The 16,853-nt window shown below is 47.4% G+C and overlaps 2 protein-coding genes across 7 annotated transcripts; both read right to left on the bottom strand.

The window, feature by feature from the left end:
- Positions 1–57: 57 nt before the first annotated feature.
- On the bottom strand, positions 58–7,178 carry srl (sarcalumenin). 2 transcript variants are annotated; one of them, XM_049744704.1, is made up of 7 exons: positions 7,025–7,178; positions 3,735–3,830; positions 3,339–3,434; positions 2,792–2,827; positions 1,598–1,714; positions 1,294–1,527; positions 58–1,179 (listed from the first exon to the last, which is right to left on the bottom strand). In XM_049744704.1, the coding sequence occupies exons 1-7, from the start codon at positions 7,113–7,115 to the stop codon at positions 368–370; spliced, it is 1,482 nt and encodes a 493-aa protein (XP_049600661.1). In that variant the 5' UTR covers positions 7,116–7,178; the 3' UTR covers positions 58–367. The 2 variants fall into 2 exon arrangements, with proteins under 2 accessions (XP_049600661.1, XP_049600662.1); XM_049744705.1 differs by lacking the exon at positions 2,792–2,827.
- Positions 7,179–7,663: 485 nt separating this feature from the next.
- tfap4 (transcription factor AP-4 (activating enhancer binding protein 4)) lies at positions 7,664–15,878 on the bottom strand. 5 transcript variants are annotated; one of them, XM_049744739.1, is made up of 7 exons: positions 15,758–15,878; positions 10,649–10,820; positions 10,484–10,582; positions 9,945–10,115; positions 9,724–9,846; positions 9,223–9,378; positions 7,664–9,085 (listed from the first exon to the last, which is right to left on the bottom strand). In XM_049744739.1, the coding sequence occupies exons 2-7, from the start codon at positions 10,727–10,729 to the stop codon at positions 8,954–8,956; spliced, it is 762 nt and encodes a 253-aa protein (XP_049600696.1). In that variant the 5' UTR covers positions 10,730–10,820; positions 15,758–15,878; the 3' UTR covers positions 7,664–8,953. The 5 variants fall into 5 exon arrangements, with proteins under 5 accessions (XP_049600696.1, XP_049600692.1, XP_049600693.1 ...); XM_049744735.2 differs by having other exon boundaries at positions 15,480–15,840; XM_049744736.2 differs by having other exon boundaries at positions 10,655–10,820; positions 15,480–15,839.
- Positions 15,879–16,853: the final 975 nt, after the last annotated feature.

Consider the following 16,853-nt stretch of genomic DNA (forward strand, 5'->3'; position numbering starts at 1 on the left):
CATACACACACCTACCCATCCCCACCAAGATCTTACAGGACAAACTGACAACACCTCTTTCTACTTCCTGTTTTATTCACATACAAGTGAGTCCCCCCTTCCCCCAAGACTTGCAGACGGTTCAATTTTTCAACTCCTTTGCAAGCTGCCTTGTTCAGACAATGAGCTACCCCTCCCACCATCTTGCTTCATCCCCAGTCCCTAAAATGCCTCTCTGGTGAAGAAAATAAAGCTCGGCTATCCATTCTCTGGTTGTTGCAAGTCTTCTGAATCAGGGTTGGCCCTACATCAGAGCCCTGTCTTTTTCTTGACCTCCCCTGTAGCCTTCCTTGCTTCCTTGCTCCCTCCCCCTGCGTTGTGCTTAATGTCAATTCTTGCGGTAACGGTTTTTGGGCTTCTCCCCACAGCCAGTGGCCTCACAGGAAGACAGGCCGGGCTGCTTGCCGGAGTTGATGCTGCTCAATAGAGCGGGCAACTCATTGGTGATGGCCTTCTCGATCTTCTCCAGCAGGCAGCCTCCAATGTAGGAGCACTGGGCTGACAAGGGTTTGAAGCCGACAATGGCATTGATGCCAAAGAAGTCGCGGTAGGCGTCGCGGTTTGGCAGATCGAACTTGCTGACATTAGTCTTGGCCAAGATGGATTTAAAGATGTAGAACTTGTCCGGGTCGTCAACGATCTCCTTAAAGACAAGTTCCGGGTCGCTGAAGAAGCTCATCTTCTCCTTGAAGGTCTGGACGTAGCGGTCCACCAAGAGCCCGTGGATGCGAACTCGGATACCGTGCTGGCGGATGAAAGCGATCTTGTTTTCCATGCGATTTTCAATTACTTGGTTGAGATCCTCCAGCAGGGAGATCTCCTCCCGCTTGAAGAGCTCGCGACTGGTGTCGGCGGCGTAGTCATAGGGCCAGAAAGAGCTGACATAGACCCGGGGCGGCTCCGTCACGTTGATGAGCGGCGCTAAGCTCCAGAACAGTGCTCCGTACACTCGCATCAGGTCCTGGGTGGCCAGGTTGTCGGCCTTGTTGAGGATGATGCGAATCTGCGACTCGCGCCCCTTCAGCTGGCGGAAGAGCATCTCCAGTTCCAGACCCACGTCCAGCTTCGTGGGGTCGAAGACCACAAAGATCAGATCAGCGCGGTCGATGAACCACTGGCAGACGTCGTTGAAGGGGTAGCCTGCGTGGAAGGCCACCACTCGACTGAGCTACCCACCGTTTGCTGCCACACCATGCTGCCATTTGCCGCGCCATGCCGCTATTTACCGCACCATGATGCCAAACGGGACCTCACCTCTCTCCTGCTGCTTGCGGTTCTCGATGATTCCTGGCGTGTCGACAAAAGTCACACGCTCCAGCAGCTTGTGGGGCATTTCGATCCCAATCAACTTTTCCAGGAAGTTTTGCCCAAATTTCTCCAGCGGGGAAAAGGAGCGAGAGCTGTCCGCTGCCATCACGATGCCCTCCACCGATCGGATCTTTTCGCCGTGCGTGATGACGGTGAACTCGGAGGTGGTGGGCTCAGCTCCTGATAGAATTCCAAACATGAAAACCACACACATCGATGGCACCAAATGAGCGAATGCTCGTCGTGCAACCTGTGTACAGCTGGTAGGGGCTGTCGTTCAAGCCCAGGAGGTAATTAATCATAGAGGACTTTCCCACACTCCAGGGTCCCAGGAACAGAACCATGGGCTTCGATGTGATTTCGCCATCTGTGGGACAAGGGGAAAGAAAGATGCTAATGCATCCCAGTTGCTATGCTCATGACGCAATTAGGAAGCAAAACACAAATAGAGAAGCAAGCACTCGCATTTGGAGATGGCGTCTTCCGAGTCATTGGGCATAATCCAAAGGACAAGGAGATGAGTTTGTCACCAACTAAATGAGCTAACCTTTAGCTTCGCTTCTTACTCTTTCTTCTTTGTACTTTTCCGCAGTTTGTCTGCCTCTTGTGGATGAGTCTTGGTACCACAACAGCTAGCTGGTTGGGGGGCGGACAATTGGCGATACGGTGACGTGCCAGCGGTCACAACACATTTGCCGGTCCTTTCATATTTTAAAAATCGGCTTTGATGATCAAAATACGCCAGCGTGTTCTTGGCTTGAAAACTGCTAACTGAGATAATTAAGCCAGAATTGGGGGGGGGGGGGGGGGGTGTCATTTTGACCTTGTTCTGTACGTGTAAAAATGCAACAAATGTTATTTGATATCGTTTGTGGCTTTCATTCTATTTGCTCATTTCAGGACACTTGCTCTGCGGTTCTATTTTATTTTCAGAATTGGCCAGATCCACTGTCACAGATCCCCCGTGCGAGAGCAAAGAAGGCTCACATTCAGGCCGGCCAAGGACAAACCATTCGAGCATCAAGACTAACACGTAAAAGCATCATTCAAAGGAGTGTCACAAAAGCAAGAAACCTGCAATTAGCTGCACGATATCGTGTGTGAGCAACTTGAGCCCTTTTGGCCCCAGCAAAACGGAGCAAGACCATTTCAGTCCTGTCACCCAAAGCCATTCGAGTTTTGCTCAAGCCACAAGTGCACATGCTGCAACCCCCACGCGTTTGACGCCATAACAGCGAGCATTGTTTTTTTTCTCCCTTTGACGCTGGCCACAACTTTACGTATACTTGCACGAGTCGACAGGATCCAGAAGGAGAGCCGCGTGCTGTGCAGCCAATGTTGTGGCCAGCGATGTGAAGGCCAATGAGGGAGGGGAAGGGTGGGCCAGGAAGGGGCTGAGCGCTTGAGGCAATGCCATGCGCAGCTAAGCCCCAGCCGCACCCACCTGTGGCTGCGTCCCCCAGGGTTCGTCCAGGGTAGGCTGTTGGGGGAGGGGAGGAGTCGAGGAGAGTGAGGAGAGCACGGTGAGGGACGTGAATGGGTGGGATATGAGATTCTGACTGCAATCTGGCTTTTCATGACGCTTGAAAAAAAATATGATTTGGTGGCTTAGGTGCAAAACGGCAATGGACAGAGCAGAAAAGTCATTTCAAACGGGAGAGCTTTTATATGCAAGGAAATGAACCAAAAGGTGCACAAAGCTAACGGGAAAGTTGATTAAGCGGGAGCGGGGAACATTTTTCCATGAATGACAATTCTGTTTCCTATGTCACCAGTGTTTCTCCCTCCGTAGGTTGAATACGTTTTAGGGTGGCACCGTGTGCCCGACCAAATGCTCTCAGTGGTGCCGCAGATTCCCCACCCCAGAACAAAGAGCTCATGTGGTGTAAAAAATGTGTTTCAGTAACTTGAGCAACCCCGACAAAGCGGATCGGCGCAATATGACGCACCAAGAAGACAGATGTCCCCAAGGCCGTCTTGACGGGCACTACCTGAGATCTCGTGCTGCCTCAGCTCGTTGTACTTGTAGGCCTGCTCCATGGGCTTAATGGAGGAGTGGTAGATCTTGCGCAACCTCTGCACAGCCGCTGGAGGAACAAGACGCAAGGGATGCATTTGCAATCATTTGGGTGGGGAAAGCAGACGACGGTGGTGGTCAGTCTATCGAAGCTGTTGGCTACAAATTGCAGTTGACAAAGCAGAGCAAAATCTTGAAGACCACCAGGCCACGTGAGACTCACTTGCCCCGGTAGGTGCTGCAGTTTCTGTTAGGAACAGAGCTCAATGGGCTACGCCCATTACAGTGGAGGGAGGCCAGTATTGGACCTCAGTGCTTAAGCGCAAGTCCAACACCATCTGCTGGATCTGCTGCGTTTGGGCCGACTCACCTGCATAGTCTGCTGCTTTTTCCTCGGTGGCAAATCGGAGAGTCTCCTCGATGTGAGACCTATCTCTGAGCACGGACGTGAGGTCTTCTTCTTCCTCTGTCGAGAGGAGCAAACGTGTCAACTTGGGCTCCGCAAATGGGGAAAGGATACACGTCGCCCACGTCAAGGCAATGGCCACATGACCTACCGCATGCCTGTTTGTTGAGAACACCAATATTTTCTTGATTAATTCCACACGAACCACACAATTTCTTGTTTCACACCCATAGGCAAATAATGAGCGTCCTGACCGATAGATACATACATGGTGCAAGCCTGCAACTGTAAACTGGATTGCAGACCTCCTGCCCGTCCATGTCAAATCTACATCCGCAACGGCCAAACAATGTTTGGCAATGATCAAAGAATGGACCTCACGGTTCGAATGCTTTTGCAGGGAAGTAGATGACGATGGTGCTTGCAAGTTTTCAGCACCCTAAGAGAAGCATTCCTCCTTTGAACGTGGGCGGCATCACCGAGGACGGCAACATCGGTGCCCATCCCATTGACGAGGTCAACCGCTGGCTTGCAGAGTGAAGGCAGATACAGCCAAATATGCGTTCACACAATTTAAAGGACACTGGGAAAGCCACGTCAGCACAGGGAGAACTGCCAACTCCACACAGGAAGGTCGCGGCCGCATTCCAAGCTTGCATCACTGTTGTCAAATGATCCAATCCAAAGTGGCATCAGCTTTACAAAATGTTGCACGCAGCCGCTACTGTCCGGCTGTACCTCATCGAGCGAAAGCAAGAGCGAGGAAATCAAATGGCGACGTCACGTCCGCTTTAGAAGCTCTCGGATGACTTCGCTCACAGCTATTAGTACACCAGGCAACCTCCTGAAAACAGACACTCGTTTGGTGTGACTATGGACAAAGATAAGAGCGCCACAATCTGTCTTTGCTTAGTCATATTTAGCCACCAATCAGACACTTTTCGGACTTTGGCGGAGTGACAGCCCTTGCGTGCGCCGGCTTTAGCAGGCAAACCTTGGTGCTGTATATACCCATACACACGCTATGTCTAGTTAGGAAGACGAGCATGGCGATTTCATGCGAGCAGAACCATCCATCCATCCGGCAGGCAGGCAGGCATCACCATAACTGGATCGAACGCACGAGTCGAGCCACGTCGCCGTCATGTTATGCAAAATAAATATGCAACATAATGACATTGATATTCAGCATGTGGCCTTTCTATTTGTACGTACAACGCGTGATGAAGTGGCCTTTTTTGTATGGAGCGCCAATGGAGTATTTAGATGGAGTACCAAGTAAAATCCTGAACTCAAAGACGTTTGAGTTTGATGAATGGAATTGCCATTTTTCCATCCTAGCCCCAAGCGTTTGCTAAGAAGAATGTGGCACTCTCCAGTATTGTACTGCACCAAAATCAACACTAAATGATAGGAAATAACAGTCGGTGATAATAATGTCATCAAACAATCAGCATAATTGGGGCACTGCCCCATAAAATTGGAACAGGAAGTCAAACACATAAATAAAAACTGTTATGGGACTTGATTTGGAACTCTACACCAAATACAAATATGGATTTATACTAGGGCAGGCGGCGCAATATTGGGAAAACATGCGATTGTTGAATATGACAACATCGATATTTAACATGTATCTTAAGAAATAACTTTTTTTTATCTATAATCAAATTCTTATACGATGGGGAAGAGCTGATGAATATGCTCAGTTTTGTTGCAACCTTGAAGTAAATTGCCTCCCAAAAAGCCTCTGGGATCAGTTTACAGTGCTGGTGAAGGTAAATTCAATTAGAGTGACCGCCAGGAGCAACTGGCAGGTTTTTTTGGCCACTGGACCAGAGACTGAGAATTCAACCACATTCACAGGGTCCCATCCAAAAAAGACAAAAACAGTCCCACCCACACAGGCAGCGGCACGCATGTGGTGCATTTAGTGGAGACAAATGCTGTCGCCATTGCTGCTGCGTCCACAACATCACCCAGAAATTATGTTTGGCAACAATAAGAGTACATTTTTGTCACAAAAACTACAATATTTTGGAGGTACTGTTTGTCCTGCACGTCATTCCAAAATATTATGCCTCGTCACATTTGAAAACGGGCCTGGACAAGAGCCAGTGCAAGACTGTACCCAGTCCATTGGCCGTCATCTGTCCCTTTGCAATATCGTGAGCCTTACTTATCAGCCACGCCGGGACAGTAACAGGTGGCCGCGTTGGCGGCGCCCCCACAAATAGCCCCACAATGGGTCTAAAGGCGGACACACGTTGGAGTAGGTGGGACTTCCTATTTTAAGCATGTGGATAACCAGGAGACAGCCACTTGCTCTTAATTCTACATTTTCTATTTCCATGGCCACAAACCCCCCGAAAGTGACAAAAAAGCCTTTCTTTTATGAATCTCTGCCGCTCATTGTGAAATTCATTGACAGCGACTCAAGCCACAAAGCAAGGAGAAACCTGGAGCGGCTCGTCAAGGCCTCCCGGCGTGGCGGTGGGGATGTCCCAATGGTGCCACATTTCAATTTTCCACTTCCCGGCCTGAGCGGGCCTCAATTTTCCAATGGAGGTGACATCAATGACAATAAAGGTATTCTATTCTATCACCGTGCCAGTGCTGCTCATCAGAGCGGCAGAATGATGGCGTCAACGGAACAAGGAGAAAAGGAAATCGGCGATGGCACTGCGTCCGAGTGCATCAAGTGCATCGTCCATCAGCAGCCACATTGGCAATGTGTCCGATTGTCCCAAGCAATCTCGCTAATGCTTCGATGATGGAGTTTGACATTGAGCTTGCGGACACCTGCATGGCAGAGCCAGAGGCGGGCACGGCCCCTCCCGCTTGGAGAATGCATGTCCCTACAAGGCCGAGGGCTGGATTGTGACAGTGCAAAGTGACAGCAGCTGTGTGTAGGCCAGGGTGGGAGGAGCGGAGAGACAGCAGTGTTGGGTTTCAGGGGGCCTTCCAATCTTAGACACCTGACTGCCGCCTGGAATAAAAAGGCCCTGGCGACGGCTGGGCTGCCGGGGAGCTCAACGCCATCCCAAGGACGGGCAAGGGTACGGGCCGTACATGCGTGCGTTCGACAAAAGTGGCTGCAGTCTGCCTCCTAACGTGTTTGGAAATTCAATCTGGCCCACGTAAGAGAAAAATGGAATTGGAAGTTTTAAGGTGGAACGCGCACTGTCCAGCACATTGCCTTCACGTGTGTGCGCACTGCTATGAAGAAGTTTGTTGATGTCCGGAGCCCTTACCTGCAGTGGCCTGCAAAAGCAGCAGCAGCGAGACGAAGCAGCAGACGGAGACCATGCGACCCTTCATGGTGGTGGCCAGGAGACCTCTCATAGGCCCGCATGGTCTATATATGCAACAAGGAGGGAAGGTTAGAGGGCAGGCGGGCCCAAGAGGCGGGGCCTGGAGATTGGCAACAGCTGTGTGTGTGTGGGGGGGGCATCACTGCAGGCCCAAAAGAGAGCCGCACATGTGCCACTCAGGGTTATTATAGCTTTGGATTTTTCTCATATTAGCATTTATTTCCTTTCCAAATTAGGCAAACTCTCTTGCTGAGAAAGGACCAAAAAACGGTAAAAGCCCTGAAGTGTTTCCCTTCTTCCTTTTGGGGCAAAATGTTCAAGTTCTATTGTTTTGTTGTTTTAATTTCATATGAACTTGTAAATAGCACTCAATTTATTGGTTTATGACAAAATCTGAGTTTTGAAACCAAACCGCGTTCGATAATAAGTCCTTCGTTTTATATTGTCACTTTCACAATTACAAATGAAAGCGCAACCAGTCCAGCTTTTGTGTACAAAACTGTACTCAGCTCGACAGAGATGCAGAGAATGTTGTTGTTTAGCACTTGAGCAAAGTCAGAAAACCAAAGCACCATAGAGTATCTTTAAAAAACAAAAACAAAGTTTATTATTCTGTCTTTACAAAGGCACAAGCCTCTATTATCGGCCAAAACGTTTCTCTTACAAAAACAAAGTGGCTTCTTCAATGACAATGCACAAGGGCCAAAGGATAGAAAACCAAACAAAAGACAGCACAGGAGAGTTTGTCAGGTCCATACTCTGGCATTGTTCACCTAAGTGCTAATGAAACAACCATTTTTTTAAAGAGTACACATTGGGGAAAAAAATGCTTACAATTTTCCAATTGTGTTCTCTTTCCATCTATGAGAGGGTGTCAACAACGCAAAGACGTATTTATCTGTCCAGCAGGATCAGAGCGCCATCTGCGGCTCAGCTAAGAATAACGACCGCGCCATCCGGCGGGAACGATGCCAGCGTTCACGGCTTGTGGAATGCTTTCGGAGCGGGCCGTGCCACATGGCGCACTCGAGTGACAATCTTCTGGAGCTAGTGCTGGACCAGACAATCTGAAATTGCAACCATCGAGAATGCGAGCATGCGCACCTCATGGCTTGACATTGGAGTCTTTAGGCGGGAATAAAGGCTCCGCACAGAAGGCAAATGCGATTGAGTTTGCACGCAATTGTAATTTGTCTTCCAGCGGCTGGGAGGAAATGGAACCTAATCAGCTTCCTAAAAAAATATAGTGTAAAAACCGGTAACGGGCAGTTGGGGTGTACCGGGAAGCCAGCCCAGTGAAAATGGCAACACGCAGACATGAAAGACCGCTAAGCGCACTCGATCCTCCCGAATACAATCACTTTGAGAAGCCCAAAGGAAAGTGGGCAAGTAAAGCCCACGCTGATTTCATCAGCCAATATTGGGATTAAAATTTGGCAAAAATCTGAAAGAGGGTAACCGCCCCCGCAGATTCTTCTCTCTGCTGTAAAGTTGAACTCACACTAAAGGAAAAAGTCATGAAAAACAGATGTTCTGCCCGTGATTCATATTGTTATTGTTGTATGATTTAAGAAATTTTTTTTTCAGTGGATATATTTTTAATGAATTAATTTGTTCTCTAAATTTTATTCTGCGTAGTCGGGCCCTAGTCTGGGGGATTTTGTTTCAGCGGCGAGTGGAAAGCAACAACAAAAAAACGGCGCCTGGAGGAGCAACATCCAGTGCGAGAGTATCTGTCAGTCAAGCAAGTAGCTGCACTAATAAGCGACCAGATAGGAGCAAGAGGCCTTGTCGTACAGAACGGGGCCACATCATAGCAGTGTGCTGAAAAAGCCCTGCCCAAAGTCTGTGCGTGCGTGTGCCAGGAATTTAGGGCAGTGAGCAGTCGTCTGGCTCGTTGCCGTCGGGGAGGACGCGGCTTGAACTGACGATGACCGCCCGGCGTTGTTCCTCCTCGCACCCACTGCCCTTGGCTTGGGTGCTCTCAATGTGCTGGATGGCCTGTGGACAGAAAGGGAACGGGAGGGGGCGCATTTGAGAATGAAATCTGTATTGTGTTTCTCTTCCTCGCTCATTCCTTTCACCAACATCAGTGATCGACCTCGTCTTCGTTCTCAGAAGATTACGGAAGTTCTTACCTGGACGATGGTGTCCAGGTTCTGGCGGGACGTTGAGACGGTGTTGATGACGGATGTCGGGCCCACAGTTACCACAGTGACATGATGGGACTGTGGGGGGATGGGCGCGGGGACGATGACCGTGGCGTGGTCCGTGGACGCAGGAGGGCCGGCCGCCTGGCGGAGAAGACCATGCAAATTGGGATTCCACGGACGACAAAAACGGCGACACCGACGGAAGCATTCTGGCATGTGATTGCTCAACAATGTGTGTCATTTTGAGTAAACAATGACCTCGTTCAAACACGAAAAGGGAAACAGAACTGGCGCAGGCCATGGACGGAACACAAAGCGGAGAATCCTTTTGTGCTGAATTACAGCTCCTACATTACCCGCCTCACACACAGACAAATCGTTTTTGGAGGATACATCTGTTGCCATGGATCACAAGTGCCTGCTAGATGTTGTGTGTATGTGTGTGTGTGTGTGTGTGTGTGTGTGTGTGTATACGCGCGCGTGTACCTGTGGGCTGTGGGCAGGTGTAAGGTCCTTCTCCAGCTGCTTGTGTTGCTGCACACACACAAGGCTGTGCTGGCTCAAAGCTTTCAGTTTCTCCGGGTACAACTCTGCATCCAGTGAGCGCAACTGGCACACGCACACAGAACGACATTCAGCAGAGTGAGAGCATGTGTGAGAATGGCAGTAAGAATGAGACAGCCAGCCACCCAGCGTTTCCCAAGCACCTGCTCTTCCAGCATCATCCTGACGGAGCGTTCCCTCTCCAGCTGCTGCCTCAGTTCAATCATCTCTCGCCGCAGGTCCTCCGTCTTCTCCTCCTCCAAGATGTCCGGTGAGCCGATGCCTTCGTCCTTCTCCTCCACGCGCCTCCTCTTCGGTGAGGAGCCACTCAACTCCTACCGAGGTACACGCTCGTCAGACTACAAGCAACTGCTTTTCAAACGGGAGACGGCGAGCCGCAACTTAAATTGGGCAAAAGTCAAATTGAATATCAAACATTGGGGGGAAAAAAAGCAAGAATGTGCCAAATGAATCAATTCATCTGTGACATTTGTACTGGGTCAGCAGCACCCCTCGGCTCCGGGTCTCATACTGCAGTGGCCCCCGGCCACCGTTCACGCAGAAGCCTACAAATATTTATGTGGAAGTTTGAAAGGACTCAAAACGTACACCTTTTTGTCTATTTTTACTTCTTACTGAAATAGAATTGCAAGAATCAAAATCTAATGGAGCCTAAACGTTTGAGAGTTCTGCAAGGCTTGACCTGTATGATTCGCTTGAGTTGGCTGTTCTGCTGCAGTAGTCGCGTCTTCTCCTGCTCCAGCGTGAAAATGTACTCCGCCGTCTGCTGCAAGATGGCAGCCTGAGAAGAGAAACCTGGAAATGAAGCTCCGCAAACAGAAGATTCCCGTCTTCCTTTGAACCGCACCGACACCTTGCTGAGCTTCTCGCTGTCGCTGTGCGGGATGAGCGTCTTCAGAGACTGGAAGCCAGCGTTGATGCTTTGCATGCGCCGCCGCTCGTTGCTGTTGGCGATCTCACGGCGGATTCGCCTCTCCTGGTCGCGTGCTGTCTCTGGGCTCAGAGGAATGTTGGCCAGGCTGAGAGCACAAGGAAAACCAGAAACTCAGAATAAGATAAGATATACCTTTCTTTATCCCACACGGGGCAATTCCAGACCCATATAGTCCATCAAGTATTCAATATGCTGTGGATGACGTCCCCGCTCAAGTGGATGCAACAATTGGCACAAAAATAAGACTTTGCTCAAACACACAAGGAGGATGTGATCGTTGACTGTATGCTGTTATTCAGCTAAACAAACATTGTATTGTATTCCAACACGTCAAGGCATGATTTTTTTTTTTAAAAATGTGTTAGTTAATAGAATTGCACATCAGACTGAAATGTGTCCAGTATTTAGATTAATATTAAACGTACTGTACATACAAATGACTAAAGTACCTCCCACATCAGTGAAATCTACATTTAGACAACTATTGTGAACCTCAAAGACATCCTTTCATATAGCGAGTGCTTTTGATTGGGCAGGTGCACCCAATAAAGAGGCCAACGTGTGCGCAGTATGTTTTGAAACGACCAGGCGTCTGGTCGTGTTACGCGGACGCTTAATATACAAAACAAAAACAATGAACGTCTGGGGGTGGTATTACAGAAAGTAGGTTCAACGTACTCTATCCCTGAACTCTGAGTTGACTTACTCTGAGACGGGAGACTGAGTATTCTGTCCCAGAAAAGCTGATCTGAGGTAGTTCAATCAACTCTGAGTATGTTCACCTGGAGTTACGCGCGATCACAACTCCTATAAAAAGCCATTATCAATTGAGCTCCGATACCACAAGTCACCATGACAAATGAGGAAAAACAGATCACCTTATTTTACTTTATTGGTCCTTATGCAGGCCTACGGCGGGTACGAATGTATTTTTTTGCCGCAAATCTAATACGGCTGCAGCTGCAAAGAAGACCAGCTCAGTGGCCCAGTGGTAGAGTGTCCGCCCTGAGACTGGAAGGTTGTGGGTTCAAACCCCGGCCAGGTCATACCAAAGACTATAAAAATGGGACCCATTACTTCCCTACTTGGCACTCAGCATTAAGGTTTGGAATTGGGGTGTTAAATCACCAAAAGATTCCTGAGTGTGGCACCGCTACTGCTCCCCTCTCCCTCAGGGGATGGATCAAAATCACACGGGAATGAATTAAATGCAGAAGACATATTTCACCACACCCAGATGTGTGTGTGATGGTCATTGGGACTTTAACTTTAAGAGAGATGTCCCGGGAGTAAATTGCTGCTTGATGCACAAGTTTGAATGTACTTTTTCATTGATGTAACATCTAACCGTAAGATCGTAGCATAGCCTATAGTTACGAATTTAAGTAGGAATGAAATCTGATTTTCATTTAGGTGCAATTCAACACAAGAAAGAAATGACTAGCTCAAAATGAAACCTAAAATCATTAGCCAAAAAAGTAATGCATGTTTTGCTAGGCTGTGATTGCACCTCACTTTGAGTTTAATTTTATTACCGTATTGGCCCGAATATTAGATGATGTTTTTTTGCATTGAAATAAGACTGAAAAAGTGGGGGTCGTCTTACATTCGGGGTCTAGACATTATACCCAATCACTTGTGCGCAGCGGTAGTTAAAGGTTGCTGGTATCGACTGAGTATGTTGCTGTGATCGTGTGCGTCTTTGACACAAAGTGAGTATATGCAGTTCATTGTTACTACTGTCCACTGTTGTGCCATTTGTCCGATCGCGGTTTGCTTCGTGTGCGTGCCGTTTGATTGACAGCTCTGGTGCGCTCCTTTAAGTTTGCCTCGCATCGTACGAGTAGCAGTTACGCAGTGGCATGGCGACTAACGGTCGCCAGCAAATGTATTTTGTTGTCTCGGTGACTTATGTTTGGTGTGTTACTGAGAGTATTTCATTTATGGTTATTTTATTATAGCGGAACCGTTACGCGCAGTTAGTTATGTAGTGTGCCATCTACTAGTGTTGTGTGACGTCAGAAGTTGAGCGTTGACTTACGTGCTGTATTTCTGTCTGTTGCAGAACCACACACACACACCACACCCCCTATCACACAATAATCACACAAACAAGAATCACATTCACACACCCAAAGACTCACCCATGTACACTACACACACCTGCTCTCACATCCTTACGACCAAGCGTGTGCCCTTTTGCCAGTTTGCCTGTATGCCCGTATGAGCCACAGTGCCTGTTACTTTTTTGCCAATAATTCAGTAAAGCAATCAAAACTGAACCACGTCTTCCCTCCTGTGTTCTGACCGACACCCGGGGGCGAAAAGAGCATAACCATCCGAGCCAACCCCCTATACAGTCCTCAGGCTCTCCAACAATAGCTGTAGCAGTTTGCATTATTTGATTGCAATGTTTTTCCTTATTCAGATTTGTTTCAAGACTACAGTTACCGTTAGACTTCACTTTGATGGTTAATGCAGTTCTTGCAATTTTGTTATTTTATCACAGTTTATTTACATTTCAAAAACCAGAAGCCATTCATTTACAAATGTGACTGCACTTTAGTTTACATATTTAAATGTTCAGATATTAAGATGTGATAGACAGTTTTTGGATGATTTGAATGAGGCAAAATAACATGCCTTTTCTCTCGAATATATTGTTATAATCATTTGTTTCAGATGTAATAATTTTCTGTATAAAAATTTAATGTGGTGTTCAAAAAGTATTTTTTCAAACTTGAGTCTTGAAAAAGAGGTCGTCTTATAATCAGGGTCGTCTTATATTCGGGCCAATACGGTATTTTAAATGGACTCACACTATTAAACAAGGTGAGTATTAATTTAAACTAAAATATTAATTCTGTGGCTACTTCAAATAATTTGAACAAAATGTTTTCCAACGTCCTTTCAGTTAATTCTACACTTTGTGGATTAATACTTGACACAAATGCAATTATGTTTTATACCTATTGTAGTCATTTAAAATGTGACGCTGTAGCCTACACCAACACTCATTAAAATACTATTTTAAAACAAACGCTGAGTTCTGCTCATCCAACAGAAAAAAAGTAATGCTCTGTATCCCCGATATTATAATGAAAATGCGATTTGAATAAAAAAACAAAAAACAAATATAGCGCTATGCTGAAAGGTTGGTCTGATATTAGTGCTTGTTCGGGGTATTTGGGAATCGAACTCATGATGTCTGCACACAAGCCAGGCGAGAGCACCACTACTCCATCAGGCATCCCAGGGCCAGTGAAGGTTATTGAGATAAATTATACTGTTCAAAGAAAGCGGTAGCGTTGGAAAAGATACTCTTCTTGAAATTATGAAACATCTAATCTGGGTCAGAAGATTCTCTCGCGATGTATAGCATTTCGAATTATTACGGTTTCCATGTAAATCGGATTTTGAATTAACGGCCACTCCATGATTAACTGCTTTCTTTGCGTGGGAGGAGATAGATTGAGACTCTGAGTCTCTTATAGAAAACCTGCCAGCGAGGAGGTTATGTTCACAGAGTAAGGTACCGCAGTAACTGACCCAGCGTTTAAGTTTCCTCTCGTTCTGGAACGAATAACTCAGCGTTTCCCTCGTTTCCGGGGTAAGTTACTCAGAGTTTTCACATAACCCGCTTTCTGGAATACGCCTCAGGTGACCCTCACCCCTAGTGATGAGCGCGACGACAATTTAATTACACCGTAAAAAAAAAAAAAAAGGTAGTCGCAAAAAGATTTTGTAAACGACAGGACCGTGAATTCAAGTTTACAAAACGAACTACTTTTCCCATGATGCCCCACGCGAGACGGAGTCAGCACGCAACACCGGATCCTTCCGCCTCCCGGAGTCCCCCCCCCCCCCCCCCCCCCCACACGCACACACACTTCCTAATAAGAAACACAATTCCTCCTTTCGACGCTTTAATATGTCAAATCTCTGACGCGCTTGTTGAAAGATGCTTTCGTAAGGACGGATTAAAATTAGAAACGTTGGCCAGGGTAGTTTTAGGAGCTCCTCCGCCCCCAAGAACGTGCTCCGGGCAGACTTTTTCCGCGTCCCCCGCCATTACTACAATGCGACAGGCAGCGCAGCTCGGCAGGCAGCATGGCAGGCGGTGAACAACGCAGTGGAGGCGAAGTCACTCCGCTACTTTCCTTAAGAAAAAACTCTCCCACAGCCAAAAAAAAAAAAAGGCCATTCCAGAAGTCGCAAAGACGACGTCGCGAACGGGAATAGCAAGACTTCAGACCCCGCTTGTTGGTTACAGCACTAGTATCCATCCACAAGCAGCAGCATGGCCGCGCTTCTCACTCCAACTTGGCCAACCATACCACCAGTAGCACCCGCAGTCCAAACCACCACTCGGGGCCAGGCTACAACTGACCGAACACGACCACCTATACGACCCCAGTGAGGAGGGGGCAATTGGAGGATAAACGGAGCGAGCGAGCAGCAGCGTGGTTGGCGTGCTGCTGAGCAACCACGTGGTTGGTGTTTGTTAGCTACTAAATTGACACATTTCTCACTGGAACGGGTCGAGGATCGCCCAAAAACGTGTATAGTCGTCCGCGTGAAAACCCTTATGAATACCTGGCAGTCATTTCCGCGTGAATTAGTTCTCGCAAATGGGACGTGCGCGCACAATAACAGAAGCGTGTTGCCTCTTACGCGCGAACGCGCGCGCGCCTGTCTGCGTGTTGTGATCAGAAATAGACAATAACACATGCTGGATACACACCTACACAACCCCCCAATGACTTCTTTCTCCGTTTTCCTGAAGTGTTGCATAGAGGGCACCTTCTGAGCGGGCACCATGAAATATTCCATGCTCGCGACTCTCCAGGTTTGATTCCCCCACCTTCTGCCAGTCCCCTTACTCCCCTCAAAAACAACAACAGAAAATCCCCGACAAAATGCAATATCCGCTGGTAACAATAATAAAAAACGAATGAGATTCGGCGTTTATGAATCCGATCCAAAGGAGGTGAAAAGATGAATGTGCGTTGGGAGATGTACTTGTAATGTTACTCGGCTTCCAGCTGATGGGGTTCCCTCGTTGTGTGTGGCTCTCGACCTCGCTCTTCCTCAGCCCCGCCCCTCTGAGTGCGTGCGTGCGTGCGTGCGCAGCTGATCGCTTTCAAGGCGGGAAACAGCTGGTCGGAGTCACGCTGCACTCCCTAAGAGAGAAAGCGAGCAAGGAAGCGAGCAGGCGAGCGAGCAAGCATCCTTCCGAAGAGACGAGGGACTTCATGTAAACAAAAGGACTATTTGAAACACTACATTGGGCTTACTCAAGTGTTGGCCGATTTGCAGCAGAGAGGTTTAAAGTTCTATTGCTGCCTATTTCAATTTCGATTTTAGATGATAAAATGACATTCAATTATGCTGATCACTGACACACACGCATGCACGCGCGCACACACACACAAAATGCAGTCAGACATTGTGAAGTGATTTTTTTCAAACCCAACAGTTTAAAACATTCTTTCGTAGGGATTTTTTCCCTCTCATTATGCTGATATGCAGAGTGCTGATACCTTTAGTATCTTTGATCATATCAAGCTTCTTTAACACAATCACAGATAATGGTGAATGAACAAAAATGTAGGTGATGTATGATTTGCCAGTGTCAAAATTAACAGCATAGCGCCAACTACTGCCAAGGAAGTTATTCGATGTTAGATATTTTTATTTTTAAGATATTTTAAGTATCGGTATATGATACTGACACTCGCCCATCCCTGTTTTAAAGAAAAAAAAATCAGTATTCCCAATGTTCTATACAATCCCTGCTCTGCATGAACAAGGCTTCAATTAAAATGCATTATACGTAAAAAGGTACATGAAAATTGTACCTAAATGAACAGTTGAAGTCAACACCTTTTTAATACTTAATGCAGCTGTACATAAAGTTAAATACAACTAAACTGCACAAGACAGTGATTCTTTTGCATACCACCAGAGGGAGCCTGGCCACCATGAAAGTAATCATTTGATTTGTCAGTTATTTAATAATGGGTCTCTGCTTTTTTTTTCATTTTGGCGGGAGGCAGGTGGTGTGGGAAACGTGCAGGTGCGCGCATACAGTCTTTGGAATGTGATACAGTCAAAC

The sequence above is a fragment of the Syngnathus scovelli genome, chromosome 16 (genome assembly GCF_024217435.2).
Source record: "Syngnathus scovelli strain Florida chromosome 16, RoL_Ssco_1.2, whole genome shotgun sequence".
In the NCBI taxonomy this organism is placed as follows: domain Eukaryota; kingdom Metazoa; phylum Chordata; class Actinopteri; order Syngnathiformes; family Syngnathidae; genus Syngnathus; species Syngnathus scovelli.